General features: G+C 66.4%; 2 protein-coding genes across 5 annotated transcripts in view; both read right to left on the bottom strand.

Annotated features, from left to right (window-relative positions):
• The window catches only part of LOC118668508 (cadherin EGF LAG seven-pass G-type receptor 3), a 38178-nt gene extending 34190 nt beyond the window's left edge, over positions 1–3988 (bottom strand). For all 4 annotated transcript variants that reach the window (XM_036333638.1, XM_036333632.1, XM_036333634.1 and 1 more), the window contains exon 1: positions 277–3988. In XM_036333638.1, the coding sequence (XP_036189531.1) occupies positions 277–3970 (3694 nt within the window). In that variant the 5' untranslated portion in view covers positions 3971–3988. The remainder of the gene's footprint in view (positions 1–276) is intronic.
• A 2897-nt stretch (positions 3989–6885) lies between these two features.
• On the bottom strand, positions 6886–18241 carry NCKIPSD (NCK interacting protein with SH3 domain). Its single transcript, XM_036333631.1, has 13 exons — positions 17955–18241; positions 15734–15843; positions 15362–15563; positions 15085–15175; positions 14403–14887; positions 12494–12664; positions 12278–12364; positions 12016–12154; positions 11852–11932; positions 11584–11712; positions 11408–11500; positions 11009–11181; positions 6886–7814 (listed from the first exon to the last, which is right to left on the bottom strand). Exons 1-13 carry the CDS (start codon positions 18123–18125, stop codon positions 7611–7613), a joined length of 2136 nt encoding a protein of 711 aa, XP_036189524.1. The 5' UTR covers positions 18126–18241; the 3' UTR covers positions 6886–7610.
• Between the last annotated feature and the right edge of the window lie 900 nt (positions 18242–19141).

Below are 19141 nucleotides of genomic sequence, written 5' to 3'. Positions count from 1 at the left end.
CTGCCGGCTTTTCTGTGACCTCCAGACCATTCACCCAGGACCTCCAGCCTTTGGAGGGAGGGGGCCATCCCTGGGGTAGTAGACAGCTCAGTCTTTTTTCTGTAGAGACTTCCCAAGAGCCTAAGCAGGGACTGTATGAACCTAACCTGAGAGGCCTATGGCAGATCCCGGGTGGTGCAGGGATTCTTAGAAGGCGCGGAGATCCCTCTTGGGTTTGAGGTGCCCTGTGGAGCCCCGGAGGCCAGGACAAGTCACTTGCCTGCCCCCACCCCTTACCTGTGACGGTCACCAACATGGAGGCCACCAGCGGGCGGTTGTTGTCCAGCTTGCGGCTGAGCCGAAGCTCCCCGCTCGTCTGGTTCAGCACCAGCAGCTGCAGCTCATTGCCGCGCTCAAACGAGTAGAAGAGGTGGTCGGAGACGTCGGGGTCGTACGCTGGGATGCGCCCGATGACGCCGGAGGGGAAGGTGTCCGAGCGGTTGGACACGTAGTTGTTGAAGAGGATCTGGAAGTTGTTGAGCACCGGGCTGTTGTCGTTCTGGTCGACGAGGCGGACGTGCACGGTGGCTCGGCTGACCAGCGGGGCGGACGTGGCCTGCACCACGATCACGTACTCCTGGCGAGCCTCGTAGTCCAGGTCGATGAGCGCCGTCAGCTCCCCGGAGAAGATGTCCATCTGGAACAGCTCCGGGATGTTCCCCTCCACGATCTGGTACATGACGTGGGCATTGGGGCCCTCGTCGGGGTCCGCCGCCGTGATCTGGGCCACCACCGAGCCCACGATGCTGTTCTCCTTCACCCGAACCTCGAACTCCTCGGCGGGGAAGACGGGGGCGTTGTCATTCACGTCCTGCACGGTCACCTGGATGCTGACCGGAGTCCGAAGCGGAGGCACACCTCGGTCCACAGCGTAGGCCGTCAGCTCGTACACTGGCCTGGCCTCCCGATCCAGCCGCCTCACCGAGCGGACGATGCCCGAGGTGGGCTCGATGGTAAAATCCCCATCCCCGTCTTCCCCGTTCTGGAAAGTGTACTGGACCCGGCCGTTGGCATGAGCGTCCCGGTCAGTGGCTGAGATCTGCAGGACGCTGGTGAAAGGCGGGGCGTCCTCCGAGACCAGCCCCGCGTAGTGGGAGGCCACAAACTGGGGGGCGTTATCATTCACATCATTGACCATCACCTCCACGTAGGTGGTGTCCGCCTTCTGTGGGATGCCGTTGTCTCGCGCGGTGATGGCCAGCGTGTAGGTCACCTGGTCCTCGTAGTCCAGCGGGGCCTGCAGCGTGATGGCCCCTGAGTCGGCGTCGATGCGGAACTGGGGCAGGTGGTCCTCCAGCAGGTAGGTGATGCGCGCGTTCTCACCCACATCGTCGTCAGAGGCGCTGATGACCACCACGGTGCTGCCCACGGGCCGGTCCTCGTTCACGCTCACGGAGTAGTGGGCGCTCTGGAAGACAGGCCGGTGGGTGTTGGCGTCAGTGATGTTGACGTGCACGTAGCAGTGGTCAATCAGGGCCCGGTCGGAGGCGGTGAGCACCAGCTTGAAGTAGCGCTCCTGCTTGTAGTCCAGGGGCAGGGCCAGCGTCACCAGCCCCGCCCCGCCCTGGGTGCTGATGGCAAAGCGGTTGCGGGTGTTGCCGCCTGTGATCTGGTAGCTGATGGCACTGTTGGCATCACGGTCCACGGCGGTCACGCTGACCACACTGGTGCCCACGGCGGCATCCTCATTCAGCCGCAGGTGGTACTCCTTCGTGGTGAACTCGGGCCGGTTGTCGTTCACGTCCAGCACAGTCACCGTGACGCTGGCTGAGGAGGACAGAGCGGGTGAGCCATGGTCTCGGGCCTCCACCCCGAAGAAGTAATGCTCCACAGACTCGCGGTCCAGGGGTCCGCTCACAGAGACCCAGCCAGTCGCACTGTTGATGACGAAGGGTGTGTCGGGGGCCACCCCGGTCAGCGAGTACTCCAGCCTGGCGTTCTCCCCGTGGTCTGCGTCCACCGCCTGGATGTGGATGACCGAGTGGCCCAGGGGCGCGTTTTCCAAGACGGACACCTGGAAGGGCGTGCTGACAAATATAGGCGCGTGGTCATTGATGTCCACCACCTGGATGCTGGCCAGGCCCGTGTTGTTGGACAGCGGGGGCCGGCCGGAGTCCTGCGCCCGGATGCGCAGAGCGTACTCGCGTTCGGCCTCAAAATCCAGCGGGGCCACCACCTGGATCTCCCCCGTGAGGCTGTCGATGGCGAAGTGGCCGCGGCTGTTGCCGCTGATGATGTTGTAGTGCACCAGGCCGTTGGCGTCCTTGTCGCGGTCCGTGGCCGTGACGCGCAGCACCACCGTGTGGGGGCGCACGTCCTCGCGCACCTGAGCCACGTACCGCTTCTCGCTGAACTGCGGCGCGTTGTCGTTTTCATCCAAGACGGTGATGTGCACACGCACGGTGGCCGAGCGCGGCCCGGGCTCCTGGCCCTGGTCGCTGGCCTCCACGACCAGCTCGTAGCTCTCCATGTGCTCCCGGTCCACGCGGCCGCTGGTGCTAATGAGGCCCGAGCGCGGGTCGATTTCAAAGGCAGCGGCGGCTGCGGCGGCGCGCGGAGCGAGCGGCTCCACGAAGCGGTAACGCAGGTTGGCGTTCGGGGGCGCGTCGCCGTCGGTGGCTCGCAACTGCAGGATGGGGTAGCCCTCCTCCACGTTCTCGCGCAGCGTCTCCCGGTACTGCGACTGCTCAAACACCGGCGCGTGATCGTTGCGGTCGGCCACCGTCACCGCCACCATGGTGGTGGCCGAGAGGCGCGGCGAGCCGTGGTCCTGCGCCGTCACGCGCAGGTAGTGGCGCTCCATGCTCTCGCGGTCCAGCGCGGCCTCCGTGCGGATGAGGCCGCTCTGCGGGTCGATGCTGAACAGCTCCAGCGAGCGGCTGTTCATGAGCGCAGCCAGCGAGTACACCAGGCGCCCCGCCTCGCCCGCGTCCGGGTCCTGCGCCGCCACGCGCAGCACCGCGGTGCCCGCCGCCTGGTTCTCGGGCACGAGCGCCTGGTAGTTGTACTGCGGGAACTGCGGGTGGCGGTTGGCGGCGCGACGGGGGCGGGCCCGGCTCGTCAGGGGTGTCCTCCAGGGGCCGGGCGGGGCCGGGACCCCCGGGCGCAGCGGGGGGAAGCGGCGGCGGACGAGGCCGCGGGGGCGCATGCGCTCGGGCGCCGACCCGGGAGCTGTCCGGTCACCGCGCGGTGCTGAACCCGGCGCGGGAGCTGTCCTGGCCGTGCGCGGTGCTGAAGCCGGGCCCGGGACAGGCCCCGCGGCCCCGGGAGGACAGTCCGTCCCGGAGATCGTCCTCTCGGCTCGGGGGCCCAGGATTCTCTCGCTTTGGCCCCTGCGCCCCGGCACCCACAATTCCCCGCAGCATCGCGTAGTTCCCACTTTTTGGGGGGCGCTTCTCCCAGCATGCCTCTGGGGCCGAACCAGAAGGTCCGACGGGAAGGGCAAGCTGTTCGCTGGGGACGGAGCCTCTGGCGACAAGCTGTCTCTTCGTGACGGTCCTGTCCGTCCGCAGGCGGGAACCTCCGGGCGCCAGCATAACGGAGACCCCGGGCCCTGGCCGGCCCCTCGCCCGCGGCTCCCGAGTGCCTGGCCCCCGTATTCCGCCCCCAGCCCCGCATCCGGTTGCCCGGGGGACCCTCGGCCACTCTGGGCGCTTGGCTTCCCCCCTCGGAGCCCCACGAAGACAGGCTCCCCAACTCCCAGGCCGGGCTCCCCGTCCTCCCGGGTCCCGGGAGGCTCGGGACAAAGAGCTAAGGCCCCGCCACCGACCCGCGCCCCGGGCTCCGGGGCAGCAGCCATCTCCGCGCCCCAGCCGCGGCCCCCGGCGCCCCCCAGCTCCTCCCGGCTGAGAGGGAACAAAGAGAGGAGCAGGAGCGGGAGCAGCGCGGCCGTCGGCCCCCTGAGGCCCCACCGCGGCGGCCGCCTCTCCATCGCCCCCCGCCTCCCCACTCGGCCTCCACCGTCCCCCGCCCTGGTCCGGGCCTGGGGCCCGCCCCGCCGCTCGGGCCCCCTCCCGGGCCCCCGCCGCCGCCCCGGCCCCGCGCCGCTCGGCCTGTCGCTCCGCGCCCTCGCCGCCCCGCTCCGGCCACCATCTACTCCGCGGCCGGAGCCCCTGTGGAGTGCGGCCCCGGGCTCGGCCGCCCCCACCGCAGCATCCCGGGCGCCGCCGCCGCCTCCCGCCGCTCCAACATGGCTCCCGGCCGCCGCGATGGTTCGTTCCGCCTCCGCCCGAAACCTCGAACCCGGTGGTACAGGCCGCGGCGCATGGCAGCTCCGATCGCCGACGCCGACGCCGCCATCTTTACTGAGGGCAACGCAGAGGCGCTGCCCGCGGTGCTGAACGGGCGCGGGGAGCGGCCGCCGCGGAGGCAGCCTCCTCGCACGTGGGCTCCGCCCTCGCCCGCCTCCCTCCTGTCAGGGCGAGGTCCCAGCTCCGTCTCCCACCCTTTCTTCTTCTTTTTTTCAAATGTAACTTTATCCCCTCCCTTCTTCCGCCGACGGGCCTCTGGTCCCCCTTCCTGAGCCCCAGTTCCGAAGCTCGTTCCGGATTTCGGTGAGAATGTGGGGCTCAGTGAGCGTCCTCAGGACCATGGGGCGGGGGGTGGGGGGGCGATGGGGGGGAGCAGCCCGAACAATAGCTTTAACTCTTCCATCAGCGAGTTTTAAATCATGAAACGTCGCGACTGTCCACCTCCTTGTGTGGAGCAGGAACGGGAGGTGACCTGCCCTGCCCGGGGCGGGAGCAGAGGCCACCCCTTCCCGGCCTTGACAGACCCCCGCAGTCTCCGGCACTGGGGGATCCCCCACCGGAGGCTGCACCCCTCTCTCCAGGGCACGGACCCCAGTGCTCCGGGATGCCCCGTGGAGCCCGGCGTGGCCCCGCGACTGCGGGCCCGGCTCCTCGGATCCCGGCTGCTCCTCCGCTGAGACCGCTTTAACCGCTGACGGGACTAACGGAAGCTCAATCCTCTCCCGCGTACAACCCAGCTCTCCTCCGCCGGGCCCCTCCGGGCGCCAGCGGGTACCGTCCGGCCAATGGGCAGGCGCAGCGGAATGGACGTCCCAGGACAGCGGGGCGGGGTGGACGCCGAGCGCCCCGATCAGAAAGTCACCGTCTCTTGGGCACCACCTGAGGCTCTGCCCGCGACGGGACGCACTGTCCGGGCCCAGGGCGCTCCGAGGGCCCAGCGGAGCCGGGAAGACACTCGGGAGCCGCTCCACCAAGTGGCCTGCAAGGGCAGCAGCGACCACGGCCTGCAGCGCCCGGTCAAAGGGCGTGGGCGCCCCAGGACCGCGGCGGGGTCGCTCTGGGGCCCAGGACACCCAGGGGTGCGGCTCCTGCTTGGACCCAGCGGAGAACCCCTGCCTAAGGCCTCTTGCCCTCCCAAACGGTAACTATGACATCACCACCAGCCAATCAGACGGCGCGCTCGTTGGCCTCTCGACTCCTTCGCTTCCGGGAGGCGGGGTTCCCGGGATTCCCGGGGTTCCACCTCCCGAGCGCCCGGCCTGGCTGGGCCCGGAGGCGGGTGAGCTCCAGCGGTGCTTGGCCCCAGTCTCTGCACGGGGACCCCCTGCGGCCGGAGCTTCGCCGGATGCAGGTCTGGGTCCCTAAGGGCATGAGGGTGGAGCGTCTGCGTCCCTTTCAAACAGAGCGGAGTCCCCTTGGGCAGCTGGCGGCGGCCTCTGGTCCTCCGGCCCCGGGCCAGCGTCCCTAAGCGCCAGCACTGGTCCAGGGGGCACAGCCCGGCCGCGTGTTTCGGGAAGAGAATCGGTTCTCTGCCTCCAGCTCCCAGGAGAAAGGGGCGGGCTGGAAGCCAGTGCATTGATTCCGGGTGACAAAGGGGGCACGTGCCTCCAGGGCGAGGAGGGACCAGGCTGAGCCTTTACCTGGGCCAAACACGGCGTCAGCCCCTCCTCCGTCGTCCAGGTGAGGCTCTGCCCAACCTGCTGGGAGCGGGAGGTGAAGGGAAGGACGCCCATCAGCCTCCCCTGCTTTGCTCCCAGGGGTTCCCGGTCCAGCGCTCTCGCCTCCCAGGGCCCCGTCCCTCGCCGCTGCGCTGCTGCATTAGCCTTGGTGGGAGAGGCCCTCTGCCTTCCGCATCCCGATGAGAAAATAAAGCTCGTGACCGGAAGTCACAATATCAGGGATGATTCTGAATGTGTGGAACCATCTTGGGCAGCCCTGGATGGTGTGGCTCTGTGGACAGAGCATCGGCCTGCGGACTGTCGAGTCCCAAGTTCAGTTCTGGTCAAGGACACAGGCCTGGGCTGTGGGCTTGTTCCCCCTGGGGGGTGTGCAGGAGGCAGCCAATCAATGATTCTCATCATTGATGTTTCTCTCTCCCTCTCCCTTCCTCTGGGAAATAAATTTTTTTTAAATCATCTTGGGTAAAAAAAAAATGAGTTGATGAAAACCACCGACTGGTTGCAGCCTGGCACTGGGTTCCCGGAACCTCCTCCACACGTGGGAGCCCACGGGAAAGCGCAAACCTAACCCCGCATTTGCTCAGATACTCGTCCCACCGTGTAAATCCCTCATCTCTGCCGAAGCTGGGGAACGAGGGCTCTTGCCGGCCTCGTGACCAGTGAGTAAGAAACAGCCCGCAGGGCCCAGGGCTGGAGCAGGGTTTCAGCAGGGAAGACAGCGATGGCGTTCGAGGCAAAGAAAGATTTTAAGCGAAGCCTGAGGGGCAGCACCTGCAAGGACCCCGGGCCGGATGTGGCTCAGAGCAGGAACCCCAGGGGGAAAGGCTGTTGGGGCCTTCACCTCTGTGGGCTGGGAGGGCAGGGCAAGCCCCAGGGCCCCGCCGCCATCCTCCTCCACCCCAGGATCACACAGGGAAGCCGGTTTCCAGAGGCAATTTATTTCCAAAGGTGAGCGCAGCACACAGGAGATACACATGGCTTTTCAGTCTACGTTTTTACAGAGAAAATACAATCAGTCACTGGCGTTCTCGGCGCCATCGCCCCGTTCTGTGAGGTTCAAGGGTGGGTCACTGGCCTCCTAGTTCTGCTTTCAAAGCAGCATCTTGGCCCAGGCCCCTGGAGGGGGTGAGGGAGGGCACTGACCCCTGGGGGGCAGGGCAGGGGGAGCACATGAGCGGCACTTAATGCAAAGCTAAGGCAAGAAACAGAGCTGAGCTAGCGGAAGTCTCCCCTCACCCCAAGGACACGGCTTGCTGAAGCCCAGGACACAGACCAGACAGGCTGGGGTGGGGCCCTGGCCCAGCCTGAAGCAGCAGCGGACTGTGAGTGTGCGAGTGCGTGTGCGAGTGTGTGTGTGTGTGTGCGGAGAGGGGGAGGGGGACATGCTGAACAGGCAGCCGGGACGTGGAGGGGCTTCGGCTCACACACACTCCCCTGGCCCCAGCATTGTTCCCAGAGCGTGGTCCCCAGTCCTGCCCTTGGCCCCTCGCATCAGCCCTACGTCAGGGGGCGAGCCCTGCTCAGGACCCTCCGACCACCGCACCCCCTAACACCGTCGTCCATCTGTGCAATACCTGCCTGGGCCAACCCCCACGTCCCCTGATCGCTGGCCAGGGCTGCAGGGAAGGCAGAGAGGAAGGCACTAGCTGGGGGCCTCGCCCAGCGCCGGGAACTCCTTGCACATCTCCCGGACAATCATGCGGTCCACCTGGCACTGGGGCGAGGCGTCCTCCTCGCTCAGGATGCGCCGCAGGGTGGCCTGCAGGTCAGGCAGCCGGTGGCGGTGCTGCAGGTAGGGCGTGGAGCGGACCACCGCGTGCATCAGGGAGAGGTACTCCATGCGCAGCTGCAGGAAGAGCAGGCAAAGCTCAGGGACCCCGGGCTGTGGGCACCAGTGAGGCTCAGAGTTGCAGCCCTGGCACTGAAGGTACTTGGCACAGAACTGGCCTGTGATAGTTCTCCAATGAGTGAGCGAGTGAATGAATGAATCTCAAATGAGTAAGTGAATGAATGAATCACCAGAGACATAGGCAGTCCCAGGAGGCGGCTGCCCTGAAGCAGTCCTGGCTCAGAGAGGCGGCGAGAAGCAGCGGTGAGCCCCTGCCCTCCTTTATTTTTTTTAATTTTTGTTCTTTAATATGTTTGTATTGATTTCAGAGAGGAAGGGAGAGGGAGAGGGAGAGAAACATCAATGATGAGACAGAATCATCGATCGGCTGCCTCCTGCATGCCCCCCACTGGGGATCGAGCCCACAACCTGGTCATGTGCCCTGTCCAGGAATCGAACCCAGGACCCTTCAGTCCACAGGCCGACGCTCTATCCACTGAGCCACACCGGCCAGGGCACTGCCCCCTCCTGGTAACACTGCCTGTGTTCGGAGGCCCCCTGCTTCTCGCCGTCTTCTCACCCTGGAAGATCTCATTCACACAGCCTCAACCGTGACTCACACTCACACCTTCGGCCTCGACCTCTCCCGTGAGCCCCAGACGAGCACCTCCAGCTGCCCACTGTCCCTCCTGCGTCTCGGAGGCCTCAAACCCATGTCCACCATCAAACTCACGGCCTTCCCCATCGGTCCAAAGTGAAGGCTTTCTCGTGTTCTTTACCTGGCAAACAGCACTGCTGTCCATTCAGACGTCAGGCCAAGCCCACCGGTGTCCTGCCTCTCCCCACACCCCCCCAGCCCCTGCCTAAGACCTGGCGGTCACGAGTCCATCTCCCAGCCCCGCCACACCCACCTTCCCAGAACCTCGGGCGAGAGCGCTCCAACAGCGCTCCCATCAGACATCCACACTGCTCCCTGCCTCGCTGAGACCCGACCCGCGGACGGCACAGCATGTGCTCTCGGTCTGTCCCCTTCGTCATCCGCATTTCTCTCTTTACCTTTGATGAGGCAGCATCACCCTGCTAGCTCCCTCCCCTAGTCAGACCAGCGCCTGCCAATCAAGTCCAGGTATCTAAGCAACGGACAATGCAGAGCCACGCACAGGCCTCACCGCATTCCTGACCACAGACCTCCCGTGGGCACCTCTTGTGGGTGTGCACTGCCTGGGGATCTCTCCACTTCTCTCAGCCCTTTCGCTTCTCCCTGAAAGCACCACTGCCCGCCTTCTCTGGTTTCTGAACCTGAACTGCCCAGGCCGCTGGCCTGTGCTTCCTGGGAAACAAGCCGTCTCTCTCTTTTTAATCCTCACCCAGGACAGGTTTTTATTGATTTTAGCGGGAGAGGGAAGGAGAGGGAGGGAAACATCGACTGGTTGCCTCAGTTCACGCCCTGGGGATCAAACCTGCAACTTGGGTATGTGCCCTGACTGGGAAGTGACCCCACAACCTTGTGGTGTAGGCACAATGCTCCGACCAACGGAGCCACCCGGCCGGGGCAACAAGCCATCCTTCAGAAAGCCCCGTCTTCTCCCAGCACCTGCATCTCCCCTGTCCCCCCCTCACCCCTCCCCCCGGAATGCACTGTCGGGCCTCTCCAAGTGGCCCGGACCCTCCCCTGTGACCACCTGCCCCCTGCAGTGCCCTCTCCTCGCAACACATCAGCCGGCGCTTCCGGGACCTTCCCTCTGGCTCAGATGGCACCAGAGTCTCCCGCCTTTAGAACCCTCACCCTCACCCTCCAGCACCCCCTTCCACTGCCCCCTTCATAGAAACTCACAAGGGCTGTCTCCATGTGCTGCTTCCAGCCCCCACCTGCCCTTCTCACTCCCTTCCAAGTCCTCTAACCTTCCCGCTCAGACCCCCCCACTCCACAGACGTGGCCTGTCCGCCACCACGGGCTGTGCCAGTTCTCAGTCCTGGTCTCACTCGGCTCACACCCCTCCTCCTCCGAACACGTGGCTCTGCGCTCCTGTTCCCTTGGTTTTCCTCCCGGGTTTCTCGCTCCCTACCTGCCGTCCGCACTAAGGCCTGGACTTCCTTCTGGCCTGTCCCTCCTGCTCCCTAAGTGCCCACTGGCCACAGGCTTCCCACCACATCCGGGCCAGGGCTCAGCGCATCTCTCCAGCCCCCACCGCCTCCCGCCGCCCCTGTGCCTGGATGCATCGCAGGGGTCTCTCAATCCTGACCCGGAAAACAGCCTACCCTCCCGAGAGGCAGCCAGAGGCGCTACCCACGGCCACGGCCACGGCAAGCCGCCGTGGTGGGCACATCTTGCACACCGAGTCAGTGCGGGGTGTGGCCCCAGGTGTGTGGCTCTGCCCCTAGAGCGGCTCCATGGAGCGGCTCGAGGTCTCCAAGGATGAGGGAGCCCCAAAATTCACCAAGGAAGGGGTGGGACATCGTGCCAAGAGGAGGAGGGAGGAGCTGAGCAGGGTCCTCGCAGCCAGGAGGCAGCAGCAGCCCAGGGCTGAGCCCCTCCCCTCCGTGTAAACCTGCTCAGGACACGAAGCCCTGGCACCTGGGGCTCAGGTGGCTGGAGCTCATCCCTGCGCTGAGGGGTCCCGGTCCAGGGCGCACTTCCAGTTGGGGGTTCAATCCCTGGGTGGCTGCGCACAGGAGGCGACCAATCGATATTTCTCTTTCTCATCAACGTTCCTCTCTCTCTCCTTCCCCCTCTCTCTAAAATCAATAAAAACATATACATCCTTAGGTGAGGATTAAAAAATAAAAACCAGCACCACCCTCCATCCCTCCCCGTGTCAGGTCCTCGGCACCTCAGCAATCAGGACCTTGCCCATCGGCTGCTCCGCACAGGGGGGCAGCCAGCCCTGCAGACCTCCCCATACCCCGCCCGCTCCCCCCCACAGGGACAGCGGGCCCTCCTCCCGGCATTCCGTGTGCTACTAGACGGCCCCCTCCTGGGAGAAGCATGCAGCCTGCACACCCCACTTCCACTTCCACTCTCCCACCTCCCACGGCTCCTGGGCTCCAGCTTCCCCCAGACAGACACGACCCGCCCCCCCCAACCCCACCCCCGCAGGGCTGGCCCTCGGCCACCCCACCAGGTTCCCAGCGCCTCCCACACTCCCCGGTGGCGCCCGCAGCAGCCCTGGCCCTCGCCTCCAGCCAGCGTCACTTCCCGTGCTTCCCGGCACCTTGTCTCCGGGCGACAGGTCCGCGATGTGCCGCACGGCGATGTCGATGAGCGCCATCATGTCCGTGTGGTAGAAGATGGCAGCCGTGGCGGGGCTGGCGAACACGTCCTGCAGGAACTTGAGGACCGAGTGCGGCGGCGCCGGCTCGTGATTGAAGATGCGCACGGGGTCGTCTAGGAAGGGGCGGGCGCGTCAGGCGGTCCTAGTGTTGGGCCCAGAGTCTCCCTGGGGACTTACTGAGGTCACGGGGTCCCAGGATATGGGGTCCCAGGACACGGGGTCCCAGGACACGGGGTCCCAGGATACGGGGTCCCAGGACACGGGGTCCCAGGATATGGGGTCCCAGGACACGGGGTCCCAGGACACGGGCGTGGCGCCGCGCACACCCCTGGGCCTCACCCCCTCTGTTGAGGAGCAGCAGCAGCTTCTCGGAGAAGACCTTGACGTTGGCGTGCTGGCCCAGGGCGGCCATGACGACGTTCTGCTCGGGGGCTGGGGAGAGACGGCGGGAGGTGGGACGGGGCAGGGCTGAGCCCGGAGCCCTGGCTGGCCAGGCGCCTCCCGCGTGCCCCCACCTGGCAGGTGCAGGTTGAGCGCCAGGAGCAGGTTGGTGCAGAGATCCGGCAGCTGCTCCGCCGCGTCCGAGGGCAGCCCGTCCTCCACCACACTCAGCAGGAACTGGGCGAAGGGCGTGCCCAGGTGCTCTGCGAGGGGCACAGGAGGCTGAGCCCTACCCCCACCCGCTCCCTGCACTTCCGAGAGCCCCTCCCGGAGACCCCGTCCCTGCAGGTCTGCAGGTCGGGGTCCTGTCCCCAGCGGGCTCGGGGCGCCCGGCCTTCTTACCATAGTGGGCGCAGGGCACGGCCTCCCCCATGGAGAAGACCATGGCCAGGATGAGGGCGGAGTAGCACAGTTTCTGGTGGTCTGGGGGGGCAAGGCGGGCCGTCAGAGACGCCACAGACAGCAGGAACCCCCCTCCGGATGGCAGGGAGCTCCCTTCGCCTCACCCTGCGTGTCCGTCTGCATGTCCCGCGCCAGCTCCACGGGCAGCACGGACGACACGAGGGTGGAGATGATGGCTGCGTCGAGGCTGCACATGGCGCCAAAGCACTTGAGGAGCAGCAGCCGCAGGGACGCCCGGTGCTCCTGGCAGGGGACCTGCGTGCTCAGGGCCACAGGCCCTCCCCAGCCCCCACCCCCCACCCTCCTGGAGGCCCTCCCCAGCCCCCCACCCCCCACCCCCGCCAGGCCCCGCCCCTGCTCACGCACCATCTGGTAATAGGCCACCAAGGCCAGCACAGACTCGAACTGGCTTCTCTTGCACATCTTCTTGCAAACTTCAGGGTCCGCGTCCGTCTGCGGGGAGGAGGGAGTGTGACGGTCACCCAGTGTGGGCCCTGCGGGTGAGGGAGCTGGGGGCGTGGAGGGGAGACGCCCGAGGGCCGGGATGGCGCAGGGCGGGCGGCTGGGGACCCCACCCCGCACCAGGATGTGCAGCAGCTCGTCCAGGTAGCAGCGGATGACGCCCTCGTCTTCGTATAGGGCCCAGCTGCGCTGCTGGGCGTCGTCCTTCCGCTGGGCCAGGTCCTCGAAGATCACCTCCAGCCGCTGCTGGTCATGGCAGATCTGCCCTGAGGGCAGGGCCGTGCTCAGGTCCTGGGGAGAGAGCGAGGCAGGGGTTGGCGCTGGGCAGCTCCTAGGACCTGTGAGGGGCCAGAACCAGGTTCTCCCCCTCCCGCCACCCTGGTTCCCATCAAGCTCCCACCAATAGCTGCTCCCATGACCCATCCCTGCACACCAAGGCTCCCAAGGCCACCAGCCAGCTCTCCCTCCCTCCCCAGGGAACTCCACGCCCCCCACTCTGGGTAACCCCTTGGGACAGGCTTCTGCGTGAAACACTTATGTGGGGCCCCAGTAGGTGTGGCTCAGTGGATAGAGCGTCAGCCTGCAGACCAGAGGGTTCCAGGCTCGATTCAGGTCAAGGGCACGTACCTGGGTTGCAGGCTCCTCCCCAGCCCAGGCCCTGGTCAGAGCTCATGCAGGAGACAACCAATCGATGTTTCTGTCTTTCCCTCTCTTTTTTTAAAAAAATATATTTTTATTGATTTCAGAGAGGAAGGGAGAGGGCGAGGAACATCAATGATGAGAATCACTGATGGGCTGCCTCCCGCATGCCCCTCACTGGGGACCGAGCCCGTAACTTGGGCATGTGCCCTTGACCGGAATCAAACCCAGGACCCTTCAGTCCGCAGGCCAACACTCCATCCACTGAGCCAAACCAGCCAGGGCTTTCCCTCTCTCTTCCTTTTTCTCTAAAACAGTGGTTCTCAAACTTCTGGCCCTTTAAATACAGTTCCTCATGTTGTGACCCAACCACAACATTATTTTTGTTGCTACTTCATCACTGTCATGTTGCTACTGTGATGAATCATCATGTAAATATCTGATGTGCAGGCCGGTCTTAGGCGACCCCTGTGAAAGGGTCGTTTGACCGCCAAAGGGGTCGCGACCCACAGGTTGAGAACTGCTGCTCTAAAGGTCAATGGGAAAATATCCTTGGATGAGGATTAACAACAAAAAGATTCTCTCTCCTCACTGATGTTTCCATCTCTTCCTTTCCCTTCCTCTCTGAAATCAATAAAAAGATGTTAAAGAAAAGAAACATGTGGGGTGTTCTCCAACAACTTGCCTCTCATCCCAGACCTGGATAAACCCGAGACCCCGCCCCAATCCTACACAGAGTGGTGCCACGGTTCCCCTGGGACCCTGCCAGCCAAGCCCGTGCACCTGCCCAGCAGACGGGCCCATCGACCTACTGCTCCCCCAACCCAACCCCGAGCTGCCGGAGCCCCGAGGAGGCGCCCCCCGTGTGGACTGGGCTCACGCCTGCCCATCCTGCTCCCTGGCCCGTGCCCCCCACCCCAGGGTGTCCATGCTCCTCACTCACGTCTGAGTCAGCACCTGGGGCTCCTCAGAGCTCTCGAAGCACCCACTTCTCCCCACTGCCAACACCAGCAAAGCAGCGCCTCACGCCTGCCCTACGTCCACTCCTTCCTGCAGCCAGAGCGCCCTGGGCCCCCCACACCGGGTCTCACCCGTCACCCGCCCAGGCCCCCCCCACACACACCCCACCTGCACGCACACTCCCCGTGGTCCAGCCGCCCGGCCCCGCCTCGAGGCCTGTGCGCAGGGGAGCCTCTCGCACGCTCTTCCTCCCCATCTCCTCCAAGGCTCAGCCTAACCGTCCGCAGAGCCCAGCAGAGCACAGGCCGAGCTAGAGCTCAGCCAACGCCTCCAAGGACAGGCGGGCACGGGGGGGGGGGGGGGGGGGAGGGGGGCGGGAGCAGCAGGGTGGCCCGAGGACGGGGAGCCCTGGCCCTGTGCCCGCCCTCACCTTGCCTTCTACCAGCGAGAGGAGGACCTGCTCCATGACGGGCGAGCTGGCTGGCACGGAGGCCTGGATGTGCCCCACCACCACGCCAATGGCCACCCGGCACAGCTCGTGGCTCAGGCCCGTGTTCCTCCGCACCAGCTCCATCAGCTCTGCCCCAATGGTCTTGGGCACGGCCGTCTCGGCCCCCGCCTTCTCCTCGGTGGTCCCCAGGCTCAGCGCGCTCAGGGCCTCCAGCTCCTCGGGGGCCGAGGGGGTGTCACCAGCCACCTCCTCGGCGGGGGGATCGGGGACAGGCCCCTGGGAGGGCGGCTGAGCCTGGGACACAGTGGTGTGAGGGCCGCGGCGGGGCACAGGCGGGGGCGTGGGAGAGCCGCTGGGGCCCTCGGACAAGCTGGAGCCGGTGCAGAGCGTGTCCAGGGAGGTGCTGCTGACGGAGGAGCCGCTGGACACAGAACTGCCCGCCGAGGGCGTGGCGTGGCGGCTGCCTGCGGGCAGAGTGGACGCTGTGCTCCCTGCCCCGGGGGCCCTGCCCCGCCCAGCCCAGAGCCCCCGCCCCCCAGTACAGGGCCCGGCTCCACTGCCAGACCCTCCCCCCAAGCCCAGAGCCCCCAACAACCCGACACGGCAGAGCAGCCATTCCAGCTCACGGTGCCCCCACAATTCTCCCAACCCTGCCTCTCACCGCTCCCCAAGGCCGCCAGGGCCTCCCGGTCTCGGCGTTTCACAGGTGGAGGCGGTGTGGCGGGCGCTGCTCGGCGAGGCTGGGGCGGGATCTGGGAGGGCACAGGGGGGTGTGAGGACAGGCTGCCTGCCGCGGGGCTGCCAGCCTGGCGAAGGCCCTGTGCTCCCTGTGCTGCCGGCACGGGCAGGGCTACGCGTCTAGCCACACTGCTGACCCCAGGGGCCTTCGAGCCTCTGGACAGAGCCTTAGCCCTCCCCCCCGCCCCCTCCCCACCTACCTGGTAGAGGCCTCCGGCCGCCCCAAGGTACTCAGAGCTGGGCAGGCTGTGCTGCCGCTCGAACCCAGTGCGACACACCCCGTTGGGCTGCCTGGCGGCGGCGGCCAGGCAGTGGTCACTGGTGGATGGGGTCATGGCCGCAGGGCTGGAGGCGGAGGGGCCCCTGCGGGACAGCGTCTCCTTCCGGTGGTGGATCAGCTTCCTGCCGGGGAACGGGGCCCTGGGGTCACCTCACAGCTCCCCGTTTTCACGTGCTCCCTGTGGGATGCTGCCCCCAGCCCAGGACCTTCCCCCTCCGGCATCTCCACCCACTCGGCCCTCCCCCAGCTCAGCCCGGGCACCTCCCTGGTACCCCTGGGGGACCCCACTCACTGGAGGACCCCGCGCTGCTCCAGGCTGTACTTGCCGCCCTCCCGCATGGCTGCGTTGTGCACAGCCTCGATGGCCCGGTCGATGGCTTGGAGGACGTCCTGCTCCAGGCCCTGGGGGGGAGGGAGGGGGGGAGGCGATCAGACCAGGGGCCAGGGAAGGGCACTGACCCAGGCCCAGGCTGGATGGAGCCGGGGCAGACAGCACCCCTGCAGCCGGAGCCCCGAGTGCTGGACGCTGGACGGGGACACGGAGAGCCCGAGGGGAATCCCAACCGGCTCTCAAGGGGAGCTGGGGCGGGTCCCACTCAGGGGTTCACCCCAGTGAGGTTCTCAGCTAAGATGTCTGAAAACCAGGCGCCCAGAGCAAAAACAGACCAGGGACCCCAGCTGAGGCCGGGGGGACACGCAGTCCCTCCCCAGCTGGACCCCGGCTCAGGCTGAGATGCCCAGCAGGGAGCCCTAGTGTCCGGGTCCTTTAACAAGTCACCCTGGGTCCTGTTGACCCTCCACAAAACCAAGGTCACACTCCCACGCAGCCTGTGCTCACGGAGCCTCTGCAGGCCCTGGCAGCGACCATCTCCCCTCCCCTCCCCTGCCCCCAGCCCTCCCCTCCCCTCCCCTGCCTCCCCTGCTCCCAGCCTCATCTCCCCCGCTGTCCCAGGAATCTTTCAGGCCACCCGGGAAGCAGCAGTGCTGTGCTGGTGGCAGTGGATGGACATAATTATGAGAGGGGCCTGGCCCCTGCCCCAGAGTTTGAGTTGCCATCCTCAGCACGTCACAGCCCAAAAGACCCGGCCTGCCTGGCACGGGATGGGGAGCAGGGGGGGCAGCAGCAGGACCGGCCCCTCACCCCTCCCCTGCTCCTGGCACACGGGGTCCATCAGGCTCCAGGCAGAAAGGGGAACAGAAACACACACACACACACAGGCAGTAAGAGACACGGAGACGAGAGAGGGGGTGGGGAGACAGGCCGAGGGAGACAAGAGACTGAGCGGGAGGCAGCAGGGCGAGCGGGAGGAGGAAAGACACGGGGGACCAGAGTGAGCGGGTTAGGGAAACTGAGGCAGGGAGCGGTGCAGAAAGAAACCAAGACACAGAGAAGATGGGAGCCTCCCTGACCCCCAAACTCCCAGCCCTACGGGCCTGGCCAGGGAGGGGCTCACAGAACCATGAACGAGAGACTGTGCAGCCCAGCAGCCCACCGGCCGCACTCCCCGCTGTCACTCCAGGCGCTGCGAGACGGGTCAGGCCGAGGGTCCAGGCCCCGGGCCGTCCCTCTGGTGAGGCCAGATGACATCTCCAAATTTATCCTGTTATTTCCGTCCTGAACTGGGCGGGACAGGGTGCTTCCCAAAGGCCATGGATTAGGGCAGCAGGGGGGTGTCTGGCCCTAAGGCTGCAGGCCTCCCTCCGCTGTGGTCAGACTGGACCAGCTGGAGACACTGCACCCCAAGAGCAGGGGGAGCCACGGGGAGGTCCCACTTCCTCACAGGGCAGCGGCCCCCACTCCAGGCTGGAGGAGGGAGGGAGCACCCTCACTTTCAAAGAACAAAGTCTGAAAAGGCAGGACCTGAGGCTTGGGGGGTGGAGGGGTGGCAGGAAGTGTCCGCAGGGGCTGGGGCCCTTGGTTCAAATGGGTGGGTGGGTGGTCTTAGGCAGCGCTTAGGGGGGGCCGAGAATAGGACAGTGGAAGACACCGGGTCTCAGGGCTTCGGGGATCACCTAGGGGATGGGGTGCTCATGGCTCCAGGGTGCCCAGGGTCTGAGCTGGGGGTGAGGACATGGAGGAGGGCTGGGGAACAGGCGGTGTCTCGGTGGTGGAAGCGGGGGCTCCAGTTGGGGGTCTGAGGGTGGGAGGCAAGAGTGTGGGTGCCCGGGGACCCCGGAAGGGGCGGATGAGGGGTCTGGAGTCTGGGGAACCGGGGAAACAGCCAGGATCCAGGGCTGGAATCGGGGCTGAGTCTTGAGTTCTATTTGGATGGGGGTTCAGATAGCGGGTCCCCAGGGGTCTCGGCCCCAGGGTCAGGGTTGGGTGGGTCCCGGGTCCTCCGAGCCGGCTGACCAGGGCCTGGTTTGAGGCGGAGGTGCGAGCCCCGGGGGGCCCAGTCCTCGGGGCCCGGGGTCTCAGGTCGGGCTCTCTCCGGAGGCCCGCCCCCCGGCGTCCGGGTCCGGGGCGGTCGGGAGGCCGGGCGGGGCCGGGGCCCGCGCGGGGGCGCACTCACCTGCAGGCGGCGCAGGTAGGCGGGCGGCACGTAGCCCGTCTCCCCGCTGCGCGCCCGCGCCGCCAGCCACCAGTGCGCGCTGCTGCGCTCCAGCACCAGGAACGTCTCGCCCGCCGCGAACGCCAGCGCGTTGGGCTCCGCCGAGCGGAACGCGTACAGCGCGCGGTACATGGGGCCGGGCCGGGCCCCGCCGGGCGGGGAGGCGGTGGCGGCGGCGGCGGCGGAACCGGGACCCAGGCCGCGAGCAACGCCGGGCGCCCCGTGACACACGCCGCGAGAGCGCGCACGCCGCCCGCCCGCCCCGCCCCGCCCCGCCCCGCCCCGCGGGGGCCACGCACGCCGGCGCCGCGCCCCCTGGCGGCCCGGACGGCTGAGTCCGCGGGCCCCTCGCCGGGGCCTCTCCACTCCCGGTCCCTGTCTCCGCGCGCCCCCGCCCCGCCCCGCCCGAGCGCTTTGGCCCCCAAGGAGCGCTCCGACGGCCGCCCGGGGAGGAGTGGGTCCCACCCAACCGGCTGGACGGCGACCTCCAGGGCGCGGTCCCTGTGTTGGCCTCTCTGCTCGGACCCTTGGCCCGCGGGCGCCAGGTCTCAGGCGTGTGTGTCTTCCGGCCCCTCCTGGGGTGGCAGCCCCGGGCACCGCCGCGCCAGGGTGGCCGTGGGGAGCGAGAGCGAGGCGGGTCTTAGAAACAGAAACCAGCCCGGCTGGTGGGTCAGCCGCTGGCATCCACCCAGGAACCAGGAGGTCATTGGTTCGGTTCCGGTCAGGGCACAGGCCCGGGTGGCGGGCTCCATCCCCAGTGGGGGCGTGCAGGAGGCAGCCGATCCATGATTCTCATCATCGATGTTTCTCTCTCTCCCTTTCTCTCTAAAAACCAAAAGAAGTGTATTATTAAAAAAATAAACAATAAAAACAGAAACCATGTCGGGCCATCCCAGTCCCAAACCCCCCCCATCCTGCTCGCACCCCGCCTCCTCTCTCAGCAGCTTCCCCTTCCGCTCTCACGTTGTGTTTTCAATCCTCAGAGGATATTCTTTCCCTTTTCAGAGAGTGGAAGGGAGAGAAGGAGAGAAACATGGATGTGAAAGAGACACCTCGACTGGTTGCCTCCCACAGGAGCCCCAACCCAGGTAGGGAGGGAACCGCAGGTCCCTGACCTGCGACCCTTTGACCCTTGGGTGCCTGGGCCA

This window comes from Myotis myotis, unplaced genomic scaffold (genome assembly GCF_014108235.1).
Source record: "Myotis myotis isolate mMyoMyo1 unplaced genomic scaffold, mMyoMyo1.p scaffold_m19_p_13, whole genome shotgun sequence".
NCBI lineage: Eukaryota > Metazoa > Chordata > Mammalia > Chiroptera > Vespertilionidae > Myotis > Myotis myotis.
Note: the sequence above shows the minus strand (reverse complement) of the source record. Positions and strands in the feature narration are given on the sequence as shown.